We start from the raw sequence: 17,626 nt of genomic DNA, 5'->3' as shown, positions 1-17,626 counted from the left end.
GGAGTGGGGGCAGGTGTCAGGGTATAGGGTAAAGCTGACGCTGGTTCCCCACAGATGCTGCACTTCCCAGACCTGCTGGGGCGCCTGGTGAGAGACAGCCTGTTCTACTTCAAGAGTGGCTGGGAAGATATCCGTGCAGCAGCCCCCTTGTTCACAGGTGAGTGCTGCCCCCCAACCTTTACCCTACCAGCTTCTAAGCTCCTCCATCCTTCCCACCCCTTACCCCCACACCCCTCTGCCCCACCCTGCAGGGTTCCTGGTGCTACATGCAGAGTCCAGACACTGGTCCCAGGTGGACCTGGAGCAGCTCCTTATGGGTGAACCTTCCCTGCCCCCCGACCATGGGCCCCTACCCCCACTGGGCCCTGCTGACCCTGTGGGTACCCACAGGGACTAAGTGATTTTCCTGGATTTCAGGATTTCTTTCCCTGTCACTGGTGACCTCATCGTCTCTAGTAATTCACGGAAACTTCTTAACTGTTCCAAAAGAGCTTAAAAAACACTAAAAAAGGAAAAACTATCTTTCCGTCGGCTCCTGAGCCCTCCCAGCAGAGGCCTGTCTGTTAGGAGAGCGTGGCCCACGCACAGCTGGGGGGGTACACAGAGAGGTCACAGCCTCCCAAGCATGATGTCCACAAAGGGTGGTGGGAGCTCGCCAGCACCTTGGCAGCCACACCCTAATCCTAGCCCTCTGCCTCAGCTCTCCAGCTGTTGCTGAGAGACCCAGCGCCCCTGGTGCGGGTGAAGGCTGCTGAGGCCCTGGGCCGCCTGGTGAAATTCGCTTGAAGTTCCAGCAAGTCCCCCGTACAAGCAATACCACCTTCCTGGGGCCACCCAAGGACCTCCTGCCTGAATATGGGCCAGGGCCAGGCTTGGCACTGCTACAGATCAAACCTGAGCCTGAGCCCTCAGTGAGGGAGGCGCTGGGGCCAAGCAGGGAAATATCCCATGAGACCCCACCTGTTTCCCAATAAAACCATGTGCCCTCAGCAAGTGACAGGGATAGTGATGTGGCCTTGGCTGCTGGTACATGCTGGGAGAATGCCCTTTCCTGGGTGGGAACAGTTCAATTCAAGAGGCGGGAGCATCAGATATGGGAGCAAAGCCTCTATTGAGGACCCTGAGCAGAAGTACTATGCCCCCCAGAACCCTCAACCGTCCGGCCATGGAGAGGCAGGGCAGGCCACTAGCTGAAGAGACGGATGGTCCCATCGGCCCCTGAGGAGAAGACCCATGGCTGGGAGGGATGGAAGGCAACATCCAGCACGCCCAGGTCCCGGGTCAGCACATGCCCCTTCAGCACCTTGACGGGCACCAGCAGTGGATTCTGCAGAAGATCACTATGGGGAAGAGGGAAGCTCAGGACACAGCCAGACAGAGTTCCCTGGGGTGGGGCCAGGCAGGGTCAGCACTCACTTGTACACCATGCCATGGCAGACAATGACACTGCCATCGTCTGAGCCAGATGCGAAGAGTGGGTACCGGGGGTGAAAGGCCACAGCTCGTAGTGCCTTCCTGTGGTGCCTGTGGGGGGGTGGGGGGGGTAGTGCTGGGCTGGAGATAGGTTGGCCAGAGAGAGGGACCTGCAGGGCCACACCACACTTCACCTCAGCTCACCTCAGCACCTTGTACGGCTTGGTAGAAAGATCCAGATCGAACCACACCAATTTACTGTCGTAGCTCCCACAGATGATATTGTCACCTGAGCAGCCAGATGCAGTGAGTGAGGCATCCCCACAAGTTCACCCAAAGGTGCACAGCCCATAGCCCCCCCACATGCTCACCTGCAGGGTGCACAGCCAGGCTGGACACCCACTTGCAGTTGGGCATCAGCTTCTTGGTGAGCTCCTGGCGCAGCAGGTGGTAAAGGCGGACACTGCGCTGGGAGGCTACAAGCAGGAAGGGCCGGGAGGGGTGAAAGGCCACACACTGCACCTGCCCATGGCTGCGGCGGAAGGGCGTCTGGCTGCGGCGCCGACTCAGCTGGTGGATCAGCACCTGGGTATGGCCAGCAGTGGCCAGAACCACTGCCAAGTAGTCCCCACGTGCGTGCCAGGTCACCTGTGTTACTGGCTACAGGAGAAAGCAGCCGGCTGGTTGGCTGATCAGGCAGCCGCACTCCAGACCATCCCATACCCCTTGCCTTTCACCTTGTCATGGCAGATGCGCAGCCGCAGGCCCCCCTGGTGCTCCTCCTCTGAGGCCTCCACCCAGCGGGCAGGCTGCAGGGTGGGCTCCTTGGGCGGATCGAAGGCACTCAGCAGCTGGTCTGTGCTGCCCACCACCAGCCGGTCCCCCAAAGTGGGGTTCAGCAGTAGCACTGCATCCTCCCTGTGGGCCAGGGCCAGATAGCCCTCAGCACACACCCCTGCACCACACCCCATCCCACACCCTGCCCCCACTTACACAGCCACAGCCACCAGGCAGATGGTGGGGTTGGGGTTCCAGGCAACACTTCTCACCACACCCCCCACGGGCACAATTTTCACACAGCGGGCAGTGGCCACCTCCCAGAGCCGCAAGGAGCCATCATCTGAGCCTGGGTGCAACAGAAGGCTCTGGACATCTAAGCCCCCTCCCTGAGCCCCCACTTAGAGCTACCCACCTCAAGCCCACCTGAAGCCAGCCACTGTCCCCCTGGGGAGACACTGAGGCAACGGACAAGGTCACTGTGGCCCTTGTAGACCTGCAGAAGGGGTAGCAGGGTAGTAGTGAGGAGATGGACACCCAGGACATGTGTCCACCCCACCCCCCCAAGCCCTACTTACCAGGGCCTGGCATGTGGGGAAGGGCTGCAGGTCCCTTGGCCGTGGCAGTCTAGGGATGAGGTCTTCAGGGTCCACGTTCACCTAAGGCAAGAGAGCAGCAATCAGCCTTGCTCCACCTCCAGCCCCCATATCTTGCATTTTGGGGGTCCACTTTCGCCTGAGGCAGGAGAGCACTGGTCAGACCTGTCCCCCCAGCTCCCACGCACCCTCATCTTGCGCTGTCGTGGGCATAGGTATAGGTCGAGGCAGCGCTCAAAGCGCTCCTGGATGAAATGGCTGTACGCAGGCACAGCCCGCAGGCTGGAGAACTGCCGTGGCAGGAAGCTGGGCTTCCTCTCACCCGGCTCCTTCTGCTCCCACGCCAAGCGCTATGGAGAAAGGGGTGAGTCAAGAGCACGGGGATGGTGCCCAGACCCCTACCCGGCACAGGCCCACCTCTTCCTTGCTGAGCAAGAATTCAGGAGGTGGATTGTAGGACTCAGCGTGGCCAGGCAGGGCTAGCTTGGGGGCTGGCACGTGCATCTTGTGGCGCCCAAGCACAGCATTGGGGTCCTCCTGGGCCCATAGGTCGTAGAAGCTGGGTGTGGAATCCCGGGGCCGGCGGGGCTGGATCCAGCCCATCTTGATGGCATGTACCATGCGGGACACCTGCACAGACGCCCCAGTCAGGGTAGGCAGCACAAGGCTCAGGCCCCAGGGGCAGGGATGCTCCCACCTTCTCTTTCTCCACCAGGGAGGGGATAAAGCTGCGCTTGTCGGCCGGGCGGTTGGTCACTGGGTGGATCATGATGTCGCCACTGAAGAAGTCCACAGCTGGCTGGGGGAACAGGCATGGGCATGTAGGCCAGGGCCCTACTGGAACCTCAAGACGCCTGGGACAGCACGCTGCCTACCTCATATGGATTGAAGCTCTCATCCCCAAACTGGCCCCTCTGTAGCCGCCACACCAGAGCCACCTGCTGATCAGTTAGCCTCAGGTCACGCCCTGTCATCTGGTCCTGCACGGTACGCCTAGGGATCAGCCAGTCAGAGCCTGGCCCCAGCCTCACGGCCCCACCACTGCAGGCCTGCCCACAGGCCCTCACCAGTAGTTAGGGTCATCCATCTTGTCTAAGAACTGGTCCAGCTCGTCCCGAGTCCGCAGGGGCTTGTAGATGCGCCTGCCGTCCAGGTCATAGCCCACGTGGGGGAAGTCCTCATACCACTCCAAGGGCACATTGCCCACTGTGTTCCGGATATCCTGCAGCCACAGCCACCACATCAACATTCAGCCCTACCATCACAGCACATCCCTCTGGGCCACCCAGGAGACACAGGGGAGAACAGGCAGGAGTATAGGCACCAGCCTTGAGCACCCTGAGGCCAGCTGACCTCTACACATGCCCTTTCTCTGGCCCTGGGGTCTGACGTGGCACAGTGGCCGGCACTGCCCCCCCACCCCGCCCTCTGAGGCGCCCGGCTGCACCTTCACATTTTCCACTGAAGCGGTGCCAACCCCAGGCCCCCCCACCCCGCTTGTTGGATTCCTTGGCTGGGGCTCTGGGCAGCCACAGACAGCGATGACCTCATCGCCCACCGGGCTCCTTCCCCTGGCAGGGGCCTGAGGCAGAGGTGGGCAGGGGTGATGGGAAGACCCTATCAGACCCACCCTACAGGAGGCAGAAGTCACTGCTTTCTGCCGTGACTGGCCAAAGACTCCCCACCCCCAGATGGGCAGAGCAGCTACATTCCTGGACACACATTCCTGGTTGCAGCCCCTGCCAGCCACCCTCGCTCCTTCCAGCCTGGGGACTGCTGCCCAGGCACTGCTTCCTGCAACAGTAGCTACAGGGGAGGGGCAGACAGGACAAGCACAGTTGGGAGCCCCCAGTGGGACAAGACTGACCCCTTGGGCTCTGCCCCCCCCCCCCCGTACCTGCCTACTCATGCCCCTCCCCACAGGTCCACCCCCAAGCTCCCAGTGTCCTATCCACTGCTAAGAATATCCTTTTCTTCTCCATGGGGAAGGAAGTCCTCTAATACCCGAAGACAACATGGCCATCCCCACACTAGATGAACAGGAGTGTTTCCTGAGGAACCCGGGGGCTCTAAGGAGGAACCAAGTCTTATCCAAGCATGCCTGGTCCCCAGTCAGGGTCAAGGAGGCCTACAGGACGCACCCAACAGGGCATGGGGGTAGGTACTCTTAAGCAAGAGAGCAGGAATGAGCTGAGTAGAGTGGGAGAGGACCTAGCAGAAGGCACAGCCTGTGCCAGGCGTAGAAGGGCAGGTGCAAGACAGACGGGAGAGGCTGGCTCATACCAGTGTTGAGGCAGAGGCACCCGGCCTGGCAGACAGGCCCAGTTGCACACAGGAGGGCGAGACAGACAGGGCGCGGCCAGGCTCCTGGGCCAGGGTGGCTGGGTTAACATGCTTTTATGCCAGGGAAGCAAGCAGGGCCGTGGATACTGCTGGAGCCCTGCTCACCTGCTAAGAAGGAGTGAGCCATTGCAGTCTTGGGGACCTGACTTGCCACCCAGAAGGGGCTCCCACTTGCCCTGCATTCCCCAGGAAAGAGAGATGCTCCAAAGACCTGACCCTGAGCATGGAGGTGGGAAGGCAGGGGTTTGGGGGTGTAAGGTTAAGGGCTGGGGAAGGAGGCAGCCAGTGAAGGCAGAAGCTCAGAGCTTGATGGAGCCTCCGGAGAGAAGGGGCGGGGCGGGCGGCACGGGGGGAGGGGCCGAACACACTATAAAGGCGCGGCCCGCTGCTTCCCTCCAGCCCAGTCGCACATGTGCGCGCGGCGCCTAGCAGCCGCCACCGCGGGGCGCAGCCAAGACCCGGCGCCTCGCCCCGGCCCCGGGCGGCCCGCGAGGCCCACGAGGCCCGCGGCGGCCTCAGGAGGCGGCATGAGCAGCGTGCGGCGCAGCTGACGCCGCGCCCCAGCAGTTCCATGTCTTTCGCCATGCTGCGCTCGGCGCCGCCGGGCCGCTACCTGTACCCCGAGGTGAGCCCGCTGTCGGAGGACGAGGACCGTGGTAGCGAGAGCTCAGGCTCCGACGAGAAACCCTGCCGCATGCACACAGGGCGCTGCGGCCTTCAGGGCGCCCGGCGGAGGGCCGGGGGCCGGCGGGCCGGGGGTGGCGGGCCAGGGGCGGGGGGCCGGCCGGGCCGCGAGCCCCGACAGCGGCACACGGCCAATGCACGCGAGCGGGACCGCACAAACAGCGTGAACACGGCCTTCACCGCGCTGCGTACGCTCATCCCCACCGAGCCAGCTGACCGCAAGCTCTCCAAGATCGAGACACTACGCCTGGCCTCCAGCTATATCTCACACCTGGGCAACGTGCTGCTGGTGGGCGAGGCCTGTGGCGACGGACAACCGTGCCACTCAGGGCCCAACTTCTTCCACGCGGCCCGCTCAGGCAGCCCCACGCCACCGCCCCCGGCCCGCGATGGAGAGAACGCTCAGCCCAAGCAGATCTGCACCTTCTGTCTCAGCAACCAGAGAAAGCTGGTGAGAACAGCGCCAGCAAGGGGGCGGGAGACGGAGGGCATAACGTAGTAGGGCGGGCAACACCTGTAACCCAAGCCTCCCCAGGAGTCCCTAGGACACAGGCTCCCCGGGTCACAGGGACCCGCGAGTGCAGGGCAGTGGCAACAGATGAGATCTGGGGCAAGGCAGGGCAGATGCCAACCTGGGGAAGGGAAACCTGGCACAGAGTGGCTCAGGCTTCACTTTTCAGCCAGTTGAGTCCAGGAAGTGGGATGCTGCTTCACACTCACTCGCTCTGCCCTCATGGGAAGGGGCTTGGGGGCACAATGAGGCAGGAAAGGAGGGATCCCTGGGTCTATGTGCCCCTCACATTGCACTACTGCCTCAGACTGACTGGCACCTGCTATGCCCCAGGCCGTGGGCACAAGGGCAGAGGCTGGCAGGGGTGCCACAGTGCTGCAGGGGTGAGGGCCACACTGCAGGAGTTGCAGGCCAGCTGTGATTTACAGCCCCTGCTGTGCTTGGTGGCACCGGAAAAGCAGGGTGAGCAGGGAGAAAATACGGCATGGCTTTTCCCAATCCCCATTTCCTCTCCAGACAGCACGCACGAGCTCCTGGGGCCTGAACATCTGGGAAATTTAATTTTACAATTTCGGCTGTGCAGCACTGTACTCCCCTCCCCAGAATGCACGGGGAAGCTGGGGTGAGGTGGGAAGGGGGTGCCTCAGCCCCACCACCGGAGGCAGCACCTGGTGAGGAAACCAGAGACGCAGGCAGTGTGGGGTGGCACCCCGTCTCAGGGTGTCTGCCCACCCCTCACACTCCTCCCTCCCCTCTGCAGAGCAAGGATCGCGACAGAAAGACGGCAATTCGAAGTTAGGAGTGGGCCCATGGCCGCCAGGAGGCAGATGCTGCTGGGGAAGGTGGATGCCCCCGGTGTGCCACAGAGAGCCCCACCTTGGACCCAACTCGGGCACAGACTTCCATAAGTATGCCCACCAGGCAGCCCCACCAGGCTGTGAGCAGGGCCCGTGGAAGACAGACGGACAGGCGGCATCAGGACTCTGAGCTAGCCGCAGCACCTGCCCAGGCCCACTGGAACTTTCCATGCTGGCTTCCCGCCTGGGTTTTCTTCTGGTTGCTGTGTTGGCATCTTGTGCCTTTTATATGATAATATAAAGTCTGGAAATTTTGTAAAATTAAAAACAAAACAGTATCTTCCAAATAGAGAGGCAGACTGTCCTCTTGGAAGGTTTGGAATTCACCCCCACCCTGAGCCTACCCTCCCTGGGCCAAGTGCCCCCAAGGCTCGGCCAACTCTAACTGGAGCAAGGCAGTGTGAAGCTCCTGGGGGGCTTCAGGGGCAGGCTAGGGTAGGGAAGGGAAGGATAGACAAAGCCCCTGCTCCACAGCAGGAGATGGGTGGGCAGCAACAGAGCCACCCTGCCCCATCTGTGGGCCTACCAGATACCCAGGGGCTCCTGAAAAGGCAAGAAGGAAAAGCTGGCTGCAGGGCTCAGGCCTCTCCCCTGCAGGCAGGCGGCACTGCAGTTTTGTCCACAGAGCCCAGGAAGGAGTATGGGACCCGCTGTGTGCCAGGCTCACCCCACTCCCCTGCCCCCACCTCCGCACAGCCCTTGGAATAAGTGCCCATGCTGCAAGGACCCCCTGACCATCCTTCCCCTGCTGCACCCCACCCAACCCCCAAGACGCCACCTGCTGTGAAGAGGCTGACATAGGCCAAGCTCCCTACACAGCTGGCTAGCCATTAAATCTTGCAGGTGACAATTATAGTTTAGTGGTATGAGCTAAAGTGGGCAGAGCAGAGAAAAAAGGCAGGGTGGCTCTGTGGGGCCACCTCCCCCACCAAACCCAACAGCAGCTTGACTTCCGGCAGGGTGGAGACTGGCTGAGGGTACCAGGTGCAGGCAGTGGGGCAGCCTCAGGCCCCTCCTCAGACCCTAGCTCCAAGCATTATGGCCCTTAGCACCCCCACCAGGGGATCCAGGTGCTGAGGCCCACCGGGCACCTGCATGGGGCAGGGCTAGAGCTACCTCCTGCCTGCACCACAGACCCCAGAGGCTGCAGGCCAGGAAGTGCTAGTGTAATTCTGAAGGAAATTCTCAAAGTCAGAGCCATTAAGGGCCAGAGGGGGCTGTGTCCAATCTGACAGAAACATAACAGGATAAAAAGTCAGCGGCAGGTTTCGTTCAGAGAGAAACCCAACCCCAAATTTCCTCTCCTTAATCCTGCAGGAGCCTACAGCTGTCCAGAAGGTGGGGAAGACAAGCCTGGCCACTATAGAAGTCCCCTCCCATCCAGGATCTCAGGCCCTAGGCAGGGTGTGGGGGTACACCTAGGGGCTGAGGTGGCCCCTTCCCCTCTTCAGGGTGTTTTCATCGCAGCCCTGTCCAGCCACCCTCCCAGGCAACAAGGCTTCCATGAGAAGCTGGGTGGGCCCCAGGAACACTATCTAGACAATATAGGGTCCTCACCTCCAGGTACCAGGTGCAGTTTTGCAAAGAAGAGTCCAGGGCCCACCTGCCCCCGTCCACAGGCCTCACAAGAAGATGGGTGACCATATGGGCATCTACCTCAAGAGTTGGAGTAGCCTGGCCAGTGTCAGGGATGAATCAAAGGGGACGGGCCTTTTGCAATCAGATACTGCAAGTTCCTAAAGGCACCCCTCAATGGGGTGCAGGCTGTTGGCCTGAGCAGGCAAATGTCAGGAACATGGTGAGGGACCAAGGGGCACACATGCCCAGGGACCCAGTGTGGAGGGGAGGCAAAGGCTAGAGCAGGTGGGTGGGCGCAGGGCCAGCAATGGGGGGTTCTGGGCAGGGCCCAGGGGATGCAGGTAAGAACATAGAAGCCCACTGGACTGGGGCCCCAGTCTGGGGTGTTGAATGGGGCCAAATGAAAAGGGCCTTGGAGCCAGGAGGGTCCCCACGGCTCAGTGGGTCGGGGTGCGGCACGCGCTGGCCAAGCCCTCTACTGCAGGGCCTGACTCTGACCGCGGCTGCAGCTTGGCCCAGCCTCAGGTCTGGGCAGCCAGCCCGGCTGGTCCCTGAGCTGCACCGGTAGCAGAGGCCCAGGACCTGGCTCACCAACCAGCAAGAGGGGGATGCAGCGGAGCACTCTGTCAGCCTCCACTGCTCCAGAAATTCAAACCAGACCGGGGGTAGTGTGGGCTAAACCACTGCCCTGTGCTCCACGCGAGTCCACAGAGTTATAGCCGAAGGTGGCAGGTGTTCCCTGCCCACCACAGCCCCTGGCTGCCGTCCAGAGTGCTAGTCTCAAGCCTCCCCTATGCCAGGACCCATGGGGCAGACCTAGGGTTCTTCTCACATGCCCCACAGAAGCAGCTGGGAAAGAGGGGCCCACCCGCACCTTGGGGCGGCAACCCCTGTGAGCTGAGACGGACTGGAAATGCTCCGCTCAGCCTCAGCTGTCAGCTCCCTGTCCCCAGCCCAGGAACGGGCACATGATTCATCACCAGGCCGCCTGCGCCCACAGGCCAGCCGCCCTGCCCTTCTCAGCACCTGTGGGCTGCCAGGAAACACGTGTGACCCTCCAGGTCAGGCATTCTACTCTAAGCCCAGGCCGGCTGGCCAAAGGCACATGCAGACCCAGGGTCAGTGCTTTCCTGGGGGCCTCCATCCTCAGACTGCCCCGGACACAGGCATCAGAGGCTGATGTGCTGGCTGGGGTTTTTCCGCCCTTGATGAGCCCCCTCCCCTCCCCCTCCCCAAAGTGGCTGCAGCTGTCAGGACCACAGATTGGAACTGCAGGTACGGGGCTGGCCCGCTGCCCGCCGCCCTCCCGTGTCTGTCTGCAAGAGAGGAAGCCGGCCCACCTCTGGAATCCTTCACTCTCTCCTCGTTCCGCCTCTCCCACCTGTCCCCCGGGAGCATGGGGTCAGCCGCCCTCGCTCAGGCTCTCTCTTCCCCTGGCCCCTCTCCGATTACAATGCGGGTAGTGTTCAGCACCATTCTACTCCCCCTGCATGCAACAGCAAGGGCCTGTCTCTGGCAGTGACACACAGCCTTCCTATGCGGACTCCTCCTCCTCTGTCTGCTGCTCAGGGCAGGACAGGGCCAGTGGATTGTGCCAGGGTCACCTGCTACATCCAACCCCCCAGGAGGCTCCAGCAGGAGGCTGAGCCCTGGAGCTGGAGCCAGAGTCCTTGGCAGATGGGAAAGTAGGTCCAGTAGGACTTTCCCTGCTCTAGTCCCTTACCTCCCACTACCCATGTGTCTCTCCCTCAAGAAGATGGCCTAGAATGAAGAGAGAGAGCACCCTTTACCCAGACGCTACCCTAGAATCCAACAGAGCAGAGGCTCCTAGACTCCCATGGGAGTGCTGGGGAGGGGACCTGGGCTACAGATCACCCACTGTTCAGACAGGGCTGCAGCTTCAAGCTGGAGGGGGCTGGATTGCCACCTGCTCAGCCCCAAGCACTGCACAAGAGCATCTGGGATGCCTGTCCCCAGCAGGACACCCTGGTCCTGGGACACATGCATAGCCTGGCCCAAGCAGCTAGACTCTTCCGAGGGCCCCTACCCTGGCCAGCAGCCCCTGCTAGCCAGGTCCCATAAAACCTGCCCCCGAGACACCTCCTCTGGTCAGTTCCTATAGGCTGGCTCTGCCAGCTCAGGGAGGACCTCCCCTCAGAGCCCCTGTCCCTAGCACCCTCCCACTGACACCCCATTACCTGCCTGGGTTCCCACTGCTAAGAAAACTGGCTCCAACTAGGTACCAGAGCAGGCCTAGGCACCCCACCCCACAGCCCAGAAAGAAAGAAAAGCCCACCTCCATCTGCCAACCACAGGTCCTGAAAGACCCCTCCTAGGGGACAGCTGATTTCCACCATGGACCCTCCTCCTGGACCCATCTCCACTCTTCCCAAGAAGAATCTTCTCTCTAAACTGGGACAATTGAATGCAAAGGGTGGCTCTTGGGCAGAGGTGGTGATGGGTAGAGCCAGGGTTTCCCTAGCCAAAGGGCACTCAACAAGGCCGCAGCACACCCACTATGCCCAAGGCCACTGGAGAGGATTTCGGGTCATCAGAGCACATTGGTGCCCCTCCCTGGCAAGACTGGCCAAGGCACACAGCAGAAAGGAGAGCAGGGAGGGCCGTCTGGGCCCCTTTGGAGGCTGGCACATGGGCTGGCCGCACGGCAGATGGCCACTGGGGCCGAGGCAGGCTGCAGGCCTGGGGCGCCCTCCACAAACCAAATGGGGAGGGCCAACTGCTCACTCACTCGCTGGGAGCTGGGAAACCTGAGCCGAGAGGTGCTGGCTGCCAACAGCGACGCAAGTCTTAGTGTGCAGAGCCAGGACGCAGGCGGGCGGGGCCAGCCTCGGAGGAGCAGGAGGCCGCCAGCACTGGAGGCAGCTGCTGGTTCAGTAGCTGGGAGAAGCCATTAACGGCATTTGGCAAGAGAGCAGAGGGGATGGCGGCTCTGGATGCAGATGGACCCATCCCAGGGGGCAGCCACCATTGCGGCTCCCACCTCCAGCCCAAGCCCCATAGGCATCTCAAGAGATAGGCCCAGACCCAACACCCCCAGGGAGAGGGCAAGGACAAGGCAGCCCCTGAATCCTGGCCACACTTTCTAGACAAACATGCCAAAGGCGAGTTGGGTAGGCGAGGAGGAGGGCAGGTGGGCAGCTCCTCCCCTGGGCAGTACCCCAGCCTCAGTTTCTCCCAGCTGCTTGACACAAAGAGGGGAGCTCCCTTTGCAAAGGCCCCACAGGCCCCTTGCCCCGCCCCAACCCCTCCACCCCGGCCCCCAGGCCCCCCTCCCTGGGGGTCCCGGCGGCTGGATGAGATCACGTCTGTGAAGCTCCAGGCACAGTGGGAGCGGGGTGAGGTGGCCATGCGGGGGCGGGGCAAATGCAGCTCAGCCAGCTCCCAGAGGCACCCCTCACTCCATGGCAGCCAGGACCCCACCAGGCCCAACAGTTCAATCAAGGGGCTCCACCACACCTTCCTCAGCCTCATCCTGGGAGGGAAGGAGACGACCACCCGTATGGAAGCAGCTCTCCCACAAAGCGCAGGCCAGTTAGGGAAGTTAGCATCTAGGACCAGGGAACCCCAAAGCAGGCCCCAGCAGAGGCCAGCAGTCAGGGGGCATAGAAGCCACAGCATCCCCAGACCTAGGGGTGGGCAGGGAAGAAGCCCAGGAAGGGAGGCAGGTGGGAGGCTGGCACACCTCCCTCCAGCAGGATCCTCTAGAGCCCCAACCCCTAGACTCTGTCCATCCATCCACGTAGTAGTACCTGTGTCAGCACCACCAGCCATCTCCAAGGATGTATCTGGAAGAAGGGACTGTCCAATGGAGGCACAAGCAGGGGCTGCCCAACCCAACAAGGTATAGCCACAAAGGGGGAACTATGTGCACAACCCCCAGCCCTCTTCACCCTACCCAAATCCTTGGCCTGGCACTTGCTGGGAGGCTGTGGGCTCAGCTACCCCACTGCCCACCTGTGGCCCCAGACCACTCCCCTCGGGCTGCCTCACTTTGCCCCCAGGGTACAGATGCCCAGATAGACATAACCCTGGGGCAGGAGATACATGCCCCCCTCCCCACCATGGACTTCTGGGGAAGGGACATCTGTCCAGGTCTGGCTGGGCTCCTGAAAGCTGAGCTCTGCCACCCCCTCAAGCTGCCGGCCGGCTGTGCGGGCAGGAGCACGGCCAGGAGGGATCTCAGCTCCTGGGCTGTCACTCAGACCACATCTGGGATAGTCATCACAGAGGAAGCAGCCCCCACGGCCCGGCCAGCTTCCTCCCAGCGCAGCAGGGGGCTGCCCACCCCGAGGCCAGCAGTGGCATGGACAGGCCCTGCGCAAAGCTCCATGGGCAGCAGGTCAGGTCAGCCCTGCAGTCGCCCACGACAGCCTGGGCCTCTCCCCCAGCCTCTGCACTCCACTTACAATCACCATCGATTTCTCAAAATACCAAATATAAAAAAGTAGCCGACAGGATGTGGCTGCCGACAGCCAGAGCCCCTGGGAGGGGGAGGGGAGACAGGCAGGGCTGTGCTGCGTGGCCCCCCTTGCCGAGTGCACCGCTGCTATGGCCAGGAAACCAATTTATTTTGTTTTGTCTCTGTTCTCTGAACACGCAGCAGAGACCGGATCGGGCGGGCGGCCAAGCAGCCACTGCCAAGACAGCGCAAGCATGGGGGAGGACCTGAGTGGGGGGCGCGTGTCTCCCCCAGGCTCCAGGGACAGCCCCACCAGGGGAAGTGAGGCCTGTCCCTGTAGGCCTCACCAAAGCCTGCCTTCCCCCAGCATCCTTCAGGGCCCAGAGGAGGCCTGTACTCCCACTGGAGTGAGTGGCACCAGGGCCATACCAGGGAGCAGACAGGCAGGTGATCTCGCTATCCCCTAGACACAGCCTGCTACGGTCTCTGGATCTCAGAGAAACCAGGGTAATCCCCACCCCAGCACTAGGCTTTGCCCTTCAGGCTGTAAACTTGAGAGGAACCACCACACTCTGCTGCCCCTAGTAACTGCTCCTGGAACTCAGTCAGAGGCCTGAAGGCCGTGGGCCAGCCCACACTGGCCACAGCCGGAGGATACCAGGGAAAGGCTAGAGCCAAGCAGGACCCCAGAAGTCCACCCCTGCCCGTAGCTGCAGCAGCCCCCATAGATGGGAGACTTAGTACCCTCGTGACACCCCCAGGGGAACACAGTGACCCAGAACAGGCCACCCTATAGACACACACAATCCACGGAGCCACACAGCCACGCCCAGCCTCCCTTCCCTGTTGAAGGTGATGATCCACACTGCTGCAGTCATGTGTCCCAAAACCCAAAATCACTCTTCCAGGCATAGAACAAGGTTCCAAGCCTGAACACCCACTCAGGCCTCGCCATGGCCCAACCCCCTCACGGGAAGGCCCAGCACCCCTGGTAGGTAGCTCGTGGCTACCTTGTCCTGGCAGAGGGCCTCCCACCCCGCATGGAGGCACACGCACCCAGCTTACCTCCTCATCAGAGCTGTCCTCGGCATACTCATCTGTGTTCCCCATGTGCACTACCTCTGTGCTCGGGCAAAGGGGACGGGACTGTAGGGAGGAAAGAATGGTTACTATATGGGCATGGGATGCCCTTGGACAGGTCCCAGGGACCCCAGCCTCCTCCTCTTGTAAAGGACTTGGGAAGAAATTCTCCCCAAGGCTGAGGCCAAGGCCCCCACCTAATACCCCACTTGCATGTGCACCTGTGTGGCTGGTACTCACCACCACAGGCTCTGCCCAGACACTGGGCTTCTGCAAGGGCTGGACTCACCAGCTTCCCCATGGCCCCCTGCCCCATAGCAGCCAGCAGCAGGGCCCCATTGGGGTGGAGAACACCCCCCAACCACCTGGCACTCCCGCCACTGTCAGGGCTCCTGTCGTAGGGACCTACAGCAGGTCCCGAGTCAGCAGCAGGGGTCAGAAATGGGGTGAGAGGACAGCAGCCAGCAGCACCACACCTGATAGCGATATGGAGGGGATGAGGGTGCACTCTGCCTAAGGGGTCTTACCCACTCTTGGGTTGAGGAGAGGTCTGTCTAGCCCAGCACAGCAGGCCAAGGGCCTAGAGAGGCACCTTGAACTCTCAGAATACCTACAGTCCCTGCAGGTCCCCAGAACCTCCCACCCAGTATGTCCATGGCCCCAAGTCCCCCAGGTCAGGGAGAGGGCTGCTGAGAATTCACAACCCAACCTGGAAAACAGATTCTCCCCCGCCTGAGGAGATGGCTCCAACCGGATCGGGTTTACTGGCAGAACCAGGACTGATGGGGAAAACAGACCCACCTCACCCCAGGGAGAGCAGGAACCCCGAGCGCAGCCCCTGCCGGAGCCCCACGCCCTCCTGCCCGGGTAGGAGCCAAAGGCCTGCCCAGCCTGCTCTTCCTTGCGCCTGTTTTTTCCCTCAATATAAACAGGGACTGCAGACTAAGTTTTTCTCCAGGCCAGGGACAGGAGAGATTCAGTTTCCACATCCTCCGCCCCCTTCTCCTCTACTGCCTGCTGGAAGCGGGTCACAGTGCCTGGCAGCATGGGACAGCAGCTGGGAGCACCCAATGCCCAGCTGCACCGACCCCCAACCAGCAGCAAAGGCCAGGCACACCCACCCCAGGCCTTAAGCTGGGCAGCCCTCAGGCCAAGGCTGGTTGATTACCAAGTGGCCATGGGCCATGGTGCTGCACCCCCAGATCCCAACCTCAGGGCCAAGGCCACAGGGACAGGGTCCCAGCAGGTGATGGTAACTTGCCATCTGCACTGTGCACCACCCCCAACTCCGTGCTGCCTTGTGGGTGCAGCCATGCAGGGGCTGCAGAGCCAAGAAGCACCCCAGGCTCCAGGTGCATCTACACAGAGGTGAGGGCTGCAGGGCATATGGCGCCCAGCAGAGGGCAGCAGCAGCTACCCTACCCTCACTGCTCCCTAGGAGCAAAGCCCACAGACACTAGGACAGCCACAGCCCTGGGAACTAACCTAGGAAGGCCCCAGCACACTAAATATTAGTGGTAGAAGCTTTGGGCTATTGAAAATATTTTTTTTAATTTCAAAATTAAGAAAAAACACAAAAAGCCCAGACAAACAGAACATAGGCCTGCAATGCATTCCTAGAGCCCCCCACCTTGCAATGGTATAGACGCCATAGGGGGTTAGGACTGACCAAATCTATGTAGGCCCAAGGCCCCATAGCACCAAGAGGGCAGGCTCAACCCTGCTCAGAGCTACCCTGACAAGCCTGGGTGAGGGGATGCAGGCCTAAGAACAGGAGGGGCAGCTCCGCAAGGGGGACTGTACAAGGTCATGAAAAAGACACCATAGGGACAGCAAGGACGGGCAAGCCAGAGGGACCTGCTCCAGGAGTGCTACAGGACCTACAGGAGGCAGGGGGCAGGGCAGATGGAGTGCAGGACCAGTGCCAGGCAGGGCTCCAGGTGGAGGGCTCTGCTGACCAGGATGGGGGAGGTGCTCGCACTGGAGCCAGGAGAAGGAGCCAGTGAAGAAGCACAGGGGAGGATGACCTGACCAGAACCCTAGGCAGCCTCTGATCCTCAGGGTGCAGACAGGTCACGGCCAAGCCCCAGGGCCAGAATGTACTTGAGGAACCAAGGTGGTCTCTGGCAGCCCAAAAAAGGTACCCAAACAAGATCAGCTCCTCACTGCCACTGCAAAATCTCCTCACAGCCTGGCATCAGGCCACACCCAACCACCACAATGTTAATGACAGCAAGGATCGTCTCTTCCTGTGAGACAGACCCTTGTCTCAGGAGGGTGGTAAAGACAGTTGAGCCAGGGCACTGCTCCTAGTACTTCCTTCCCTCTGGCTTCCGAGTCAGGCTGCCCACAAGCAGATGCTGCTAGAGCCCTAGGAGGCAGGAGGGCAGCAGCCACCAGCAAGTACACCTGCACTCTGACACCTCCAGGTGAAGATGGGAGCACATGAAGAAGACTGAACGGCCCACACCCGGTAAGGATGCCGGGAAGCTCTCTGGACACAAGGACTCTAGGCATGTGGCTTGTCCAGCAGGATTGGCCTGTCAACGAGCCATATGCTCCTACAGAAAATATACCAGCAAGGCCAAGTGCAGTGGCTCACACCTGTAATCCCAGTACTGTGGGAGGCTGAGGCAGGAGAATTGATTGAGCTCTGTAGTTTGAGATATGTCTGAGCGAGAGTGAGACCCTGACTCATTAAAAAAATGAAAAACCCAGCCAAGCACCACAGCAAGCACTTGCTTCCAGAGGCTGAGACAGCAGGATGCCCACAGCCGAGTCTTGAGGTTGCAGTGAGCTATGACACCACTGCACTCTGCTCAGGGCATAGGGTCGGACTCTGTCTCAACAACAACAAAAGAAACCCAAGGAAATAAAAAGAAAAAAATAAAAATAAAAGAGAAGAAAACATACACAGGGACTAAAGAGACCAGAGATAGCACAGAGTAAAAAATGCCCCTTCTTTCTCAAGGACAAGGAAGGTGAGTCAGAGAGAACACTCAGAGCGGCAGGGGCATCTCAGGGGAAGCTAGCCCCCCACAAGCAACTGGCCCTACCTCCCCGCCTGACCTCAAAAGCACCTCAGACTACAGACTGCTTCCACTACCTGCTTCCCACTGTGAAATGAAAAGCTTAGTGACTGACTGGGTGCCAGCAGCCAGCACTGCTCAGAACTGTCCCCCACCCCGTGTGGGGCCTCATTTAGATGAGACCCTGGAGCTGAGTCCAGAGCTAACACAGTGACAGAGGTTCTGAGGGATCTCTGCAGGGACAGCATTTTGCATTTGGGAGGAGTATGACTGTGGCCATTTTAAAATACAGCTACAGGCTCGGCACCTATAGCTCAACCGGCTAAGGCGCCAGCCAC

General features: G+C 60.9%; 3 protein-coding genes across 11 annotated transcripts in view; 2 read left to right on the top strand and 1 right to left on the bottom strand.

Annotated features, from left to right (window-relative positions):
• MROH1 (maestro heat like repeat family member 1) overlaps window positions 1-999 on the top strand; it is a 70,035-nt gene extending 69,036 nt beyond the window's left edge. For all 9 annotated transcript variants that reach the window (XM_012813090.2, XM_023508367.1, XM_023508368.1 and 6 more), the window contains 3 exons: window positions 55-157; window positions 252-317; window positions 701-999. In XM_012813090.2, the coding sequence (XP_012668544.1) occupies window positions 55-157; window positions 252-317; window positions 701-786 (255 nt within the window). In that variant the 3' untranslated portion in view covers window positions 787-999. The remainder of the gene's footprint in view (window positions 1-54; window positions 158-251; window positions 318-700) is intronic.
• Window positions 1,000-1,092: 93 nt separating this feature from the next.
• BOP1 (block of proliferation 1) overlaps window positions 1,093-17,626 on the bottom strand; it is a 29,079-nt gene continuing 12,545 nt past the window's right edge. Inside the window, exons 3-16 of the mRNA XM_012813065.2 lie at window positions 14,245-14,325; window positions 3,854-4,008; window positions 3,662-3,779; window positions 3,484-3,585; window positions 3,204-3,416; window positions 2,975-3,136; window positions 2,769-2,849; window positions 2,617-2,686; window positions 2,407-2,539; window positions 2,151-2,331; window positions 1,785-2,073; window positions 1,618-1,702; window positions 1,417-1,524; window positions 1,093-1,340 (exon numbers count right to left, since the gene is read on the bottom strand). Of these exons, the coding sequence (XP_012668519.1) occupies window positions 1,187-1,340; window positions 1,417-1,524; window positions 1,618-1,702; window positions 1,785-2,073; window positions 2,151-2,331; window positions 2,407-2,539; window positions 2,617-2,686; window positions 2,769-2,849; window positions 2,975-3,136; window positions 3,204-3,416; window positions 3,484-3,585; window positions 3,662-3,779; window positions 3,854-4,008; window positions 14,245-14,325 (1,932 nt within the window). The 3' untranslated portion in view covers window positions 1,093-1,186. The remainder of the gene's footprint in view (window positions 1,341-1,416; window positions 1,525-1,617; window positions 1,703-1,784; window positions 2,074-2,150; window positions 2,332-2,406; window positions 2,540-2,616; window positions 2,687-2,768; window positions 2,850-2,974; window positions 3,137-3,203; window positions 3,417-3,483; window positions 3,586-3,661; window positions 3,780-3,853; window positions 4,009-14,244; window positions 14,326-17,626) is intronic.
• On the top strand, window positions 5,665-7,500 carry SCX (scleraxis bHLH transcription factor). The gene is made up of 2 exons (XM_003802342.3): window positions 5,665-6,264; window positions 7,085-7,500. The coding sequence occupies exons 1-2, from the start codon at window positions 5,701-5,703 to the stop codon at window positions 7,121-7,123; spliced, it is 603 nt and encodes a 200-aa protein (XP_003802390.1). The 5' UTR covers window positions 5,665-5,700; the 3' UTR covers window positions 7,124-7,500.

The sequence above is a fragment of the Otolemur garnettii genome, unplaced genomic scaffold (genome assembly GCF_000181295.1).
Source record: "Otolemur garnettii isolate 467f Iridium unplaced genomic scaffold, OtoGar3 scaffold00245, whole genome shotgun sequence".
NCBI classification, from domain to species: domain Eukaryota; kingdom Metazoa; phylum Chordata; class Mammalia; order Primates; family Galagidae; genus Otolemur; species Otolemur garnettii.
The sequence above is the reverse complement of the archived record's forward strand: the minus strand, read 5'-3'. Positions and strand labels throughout refer to the sequence as shown.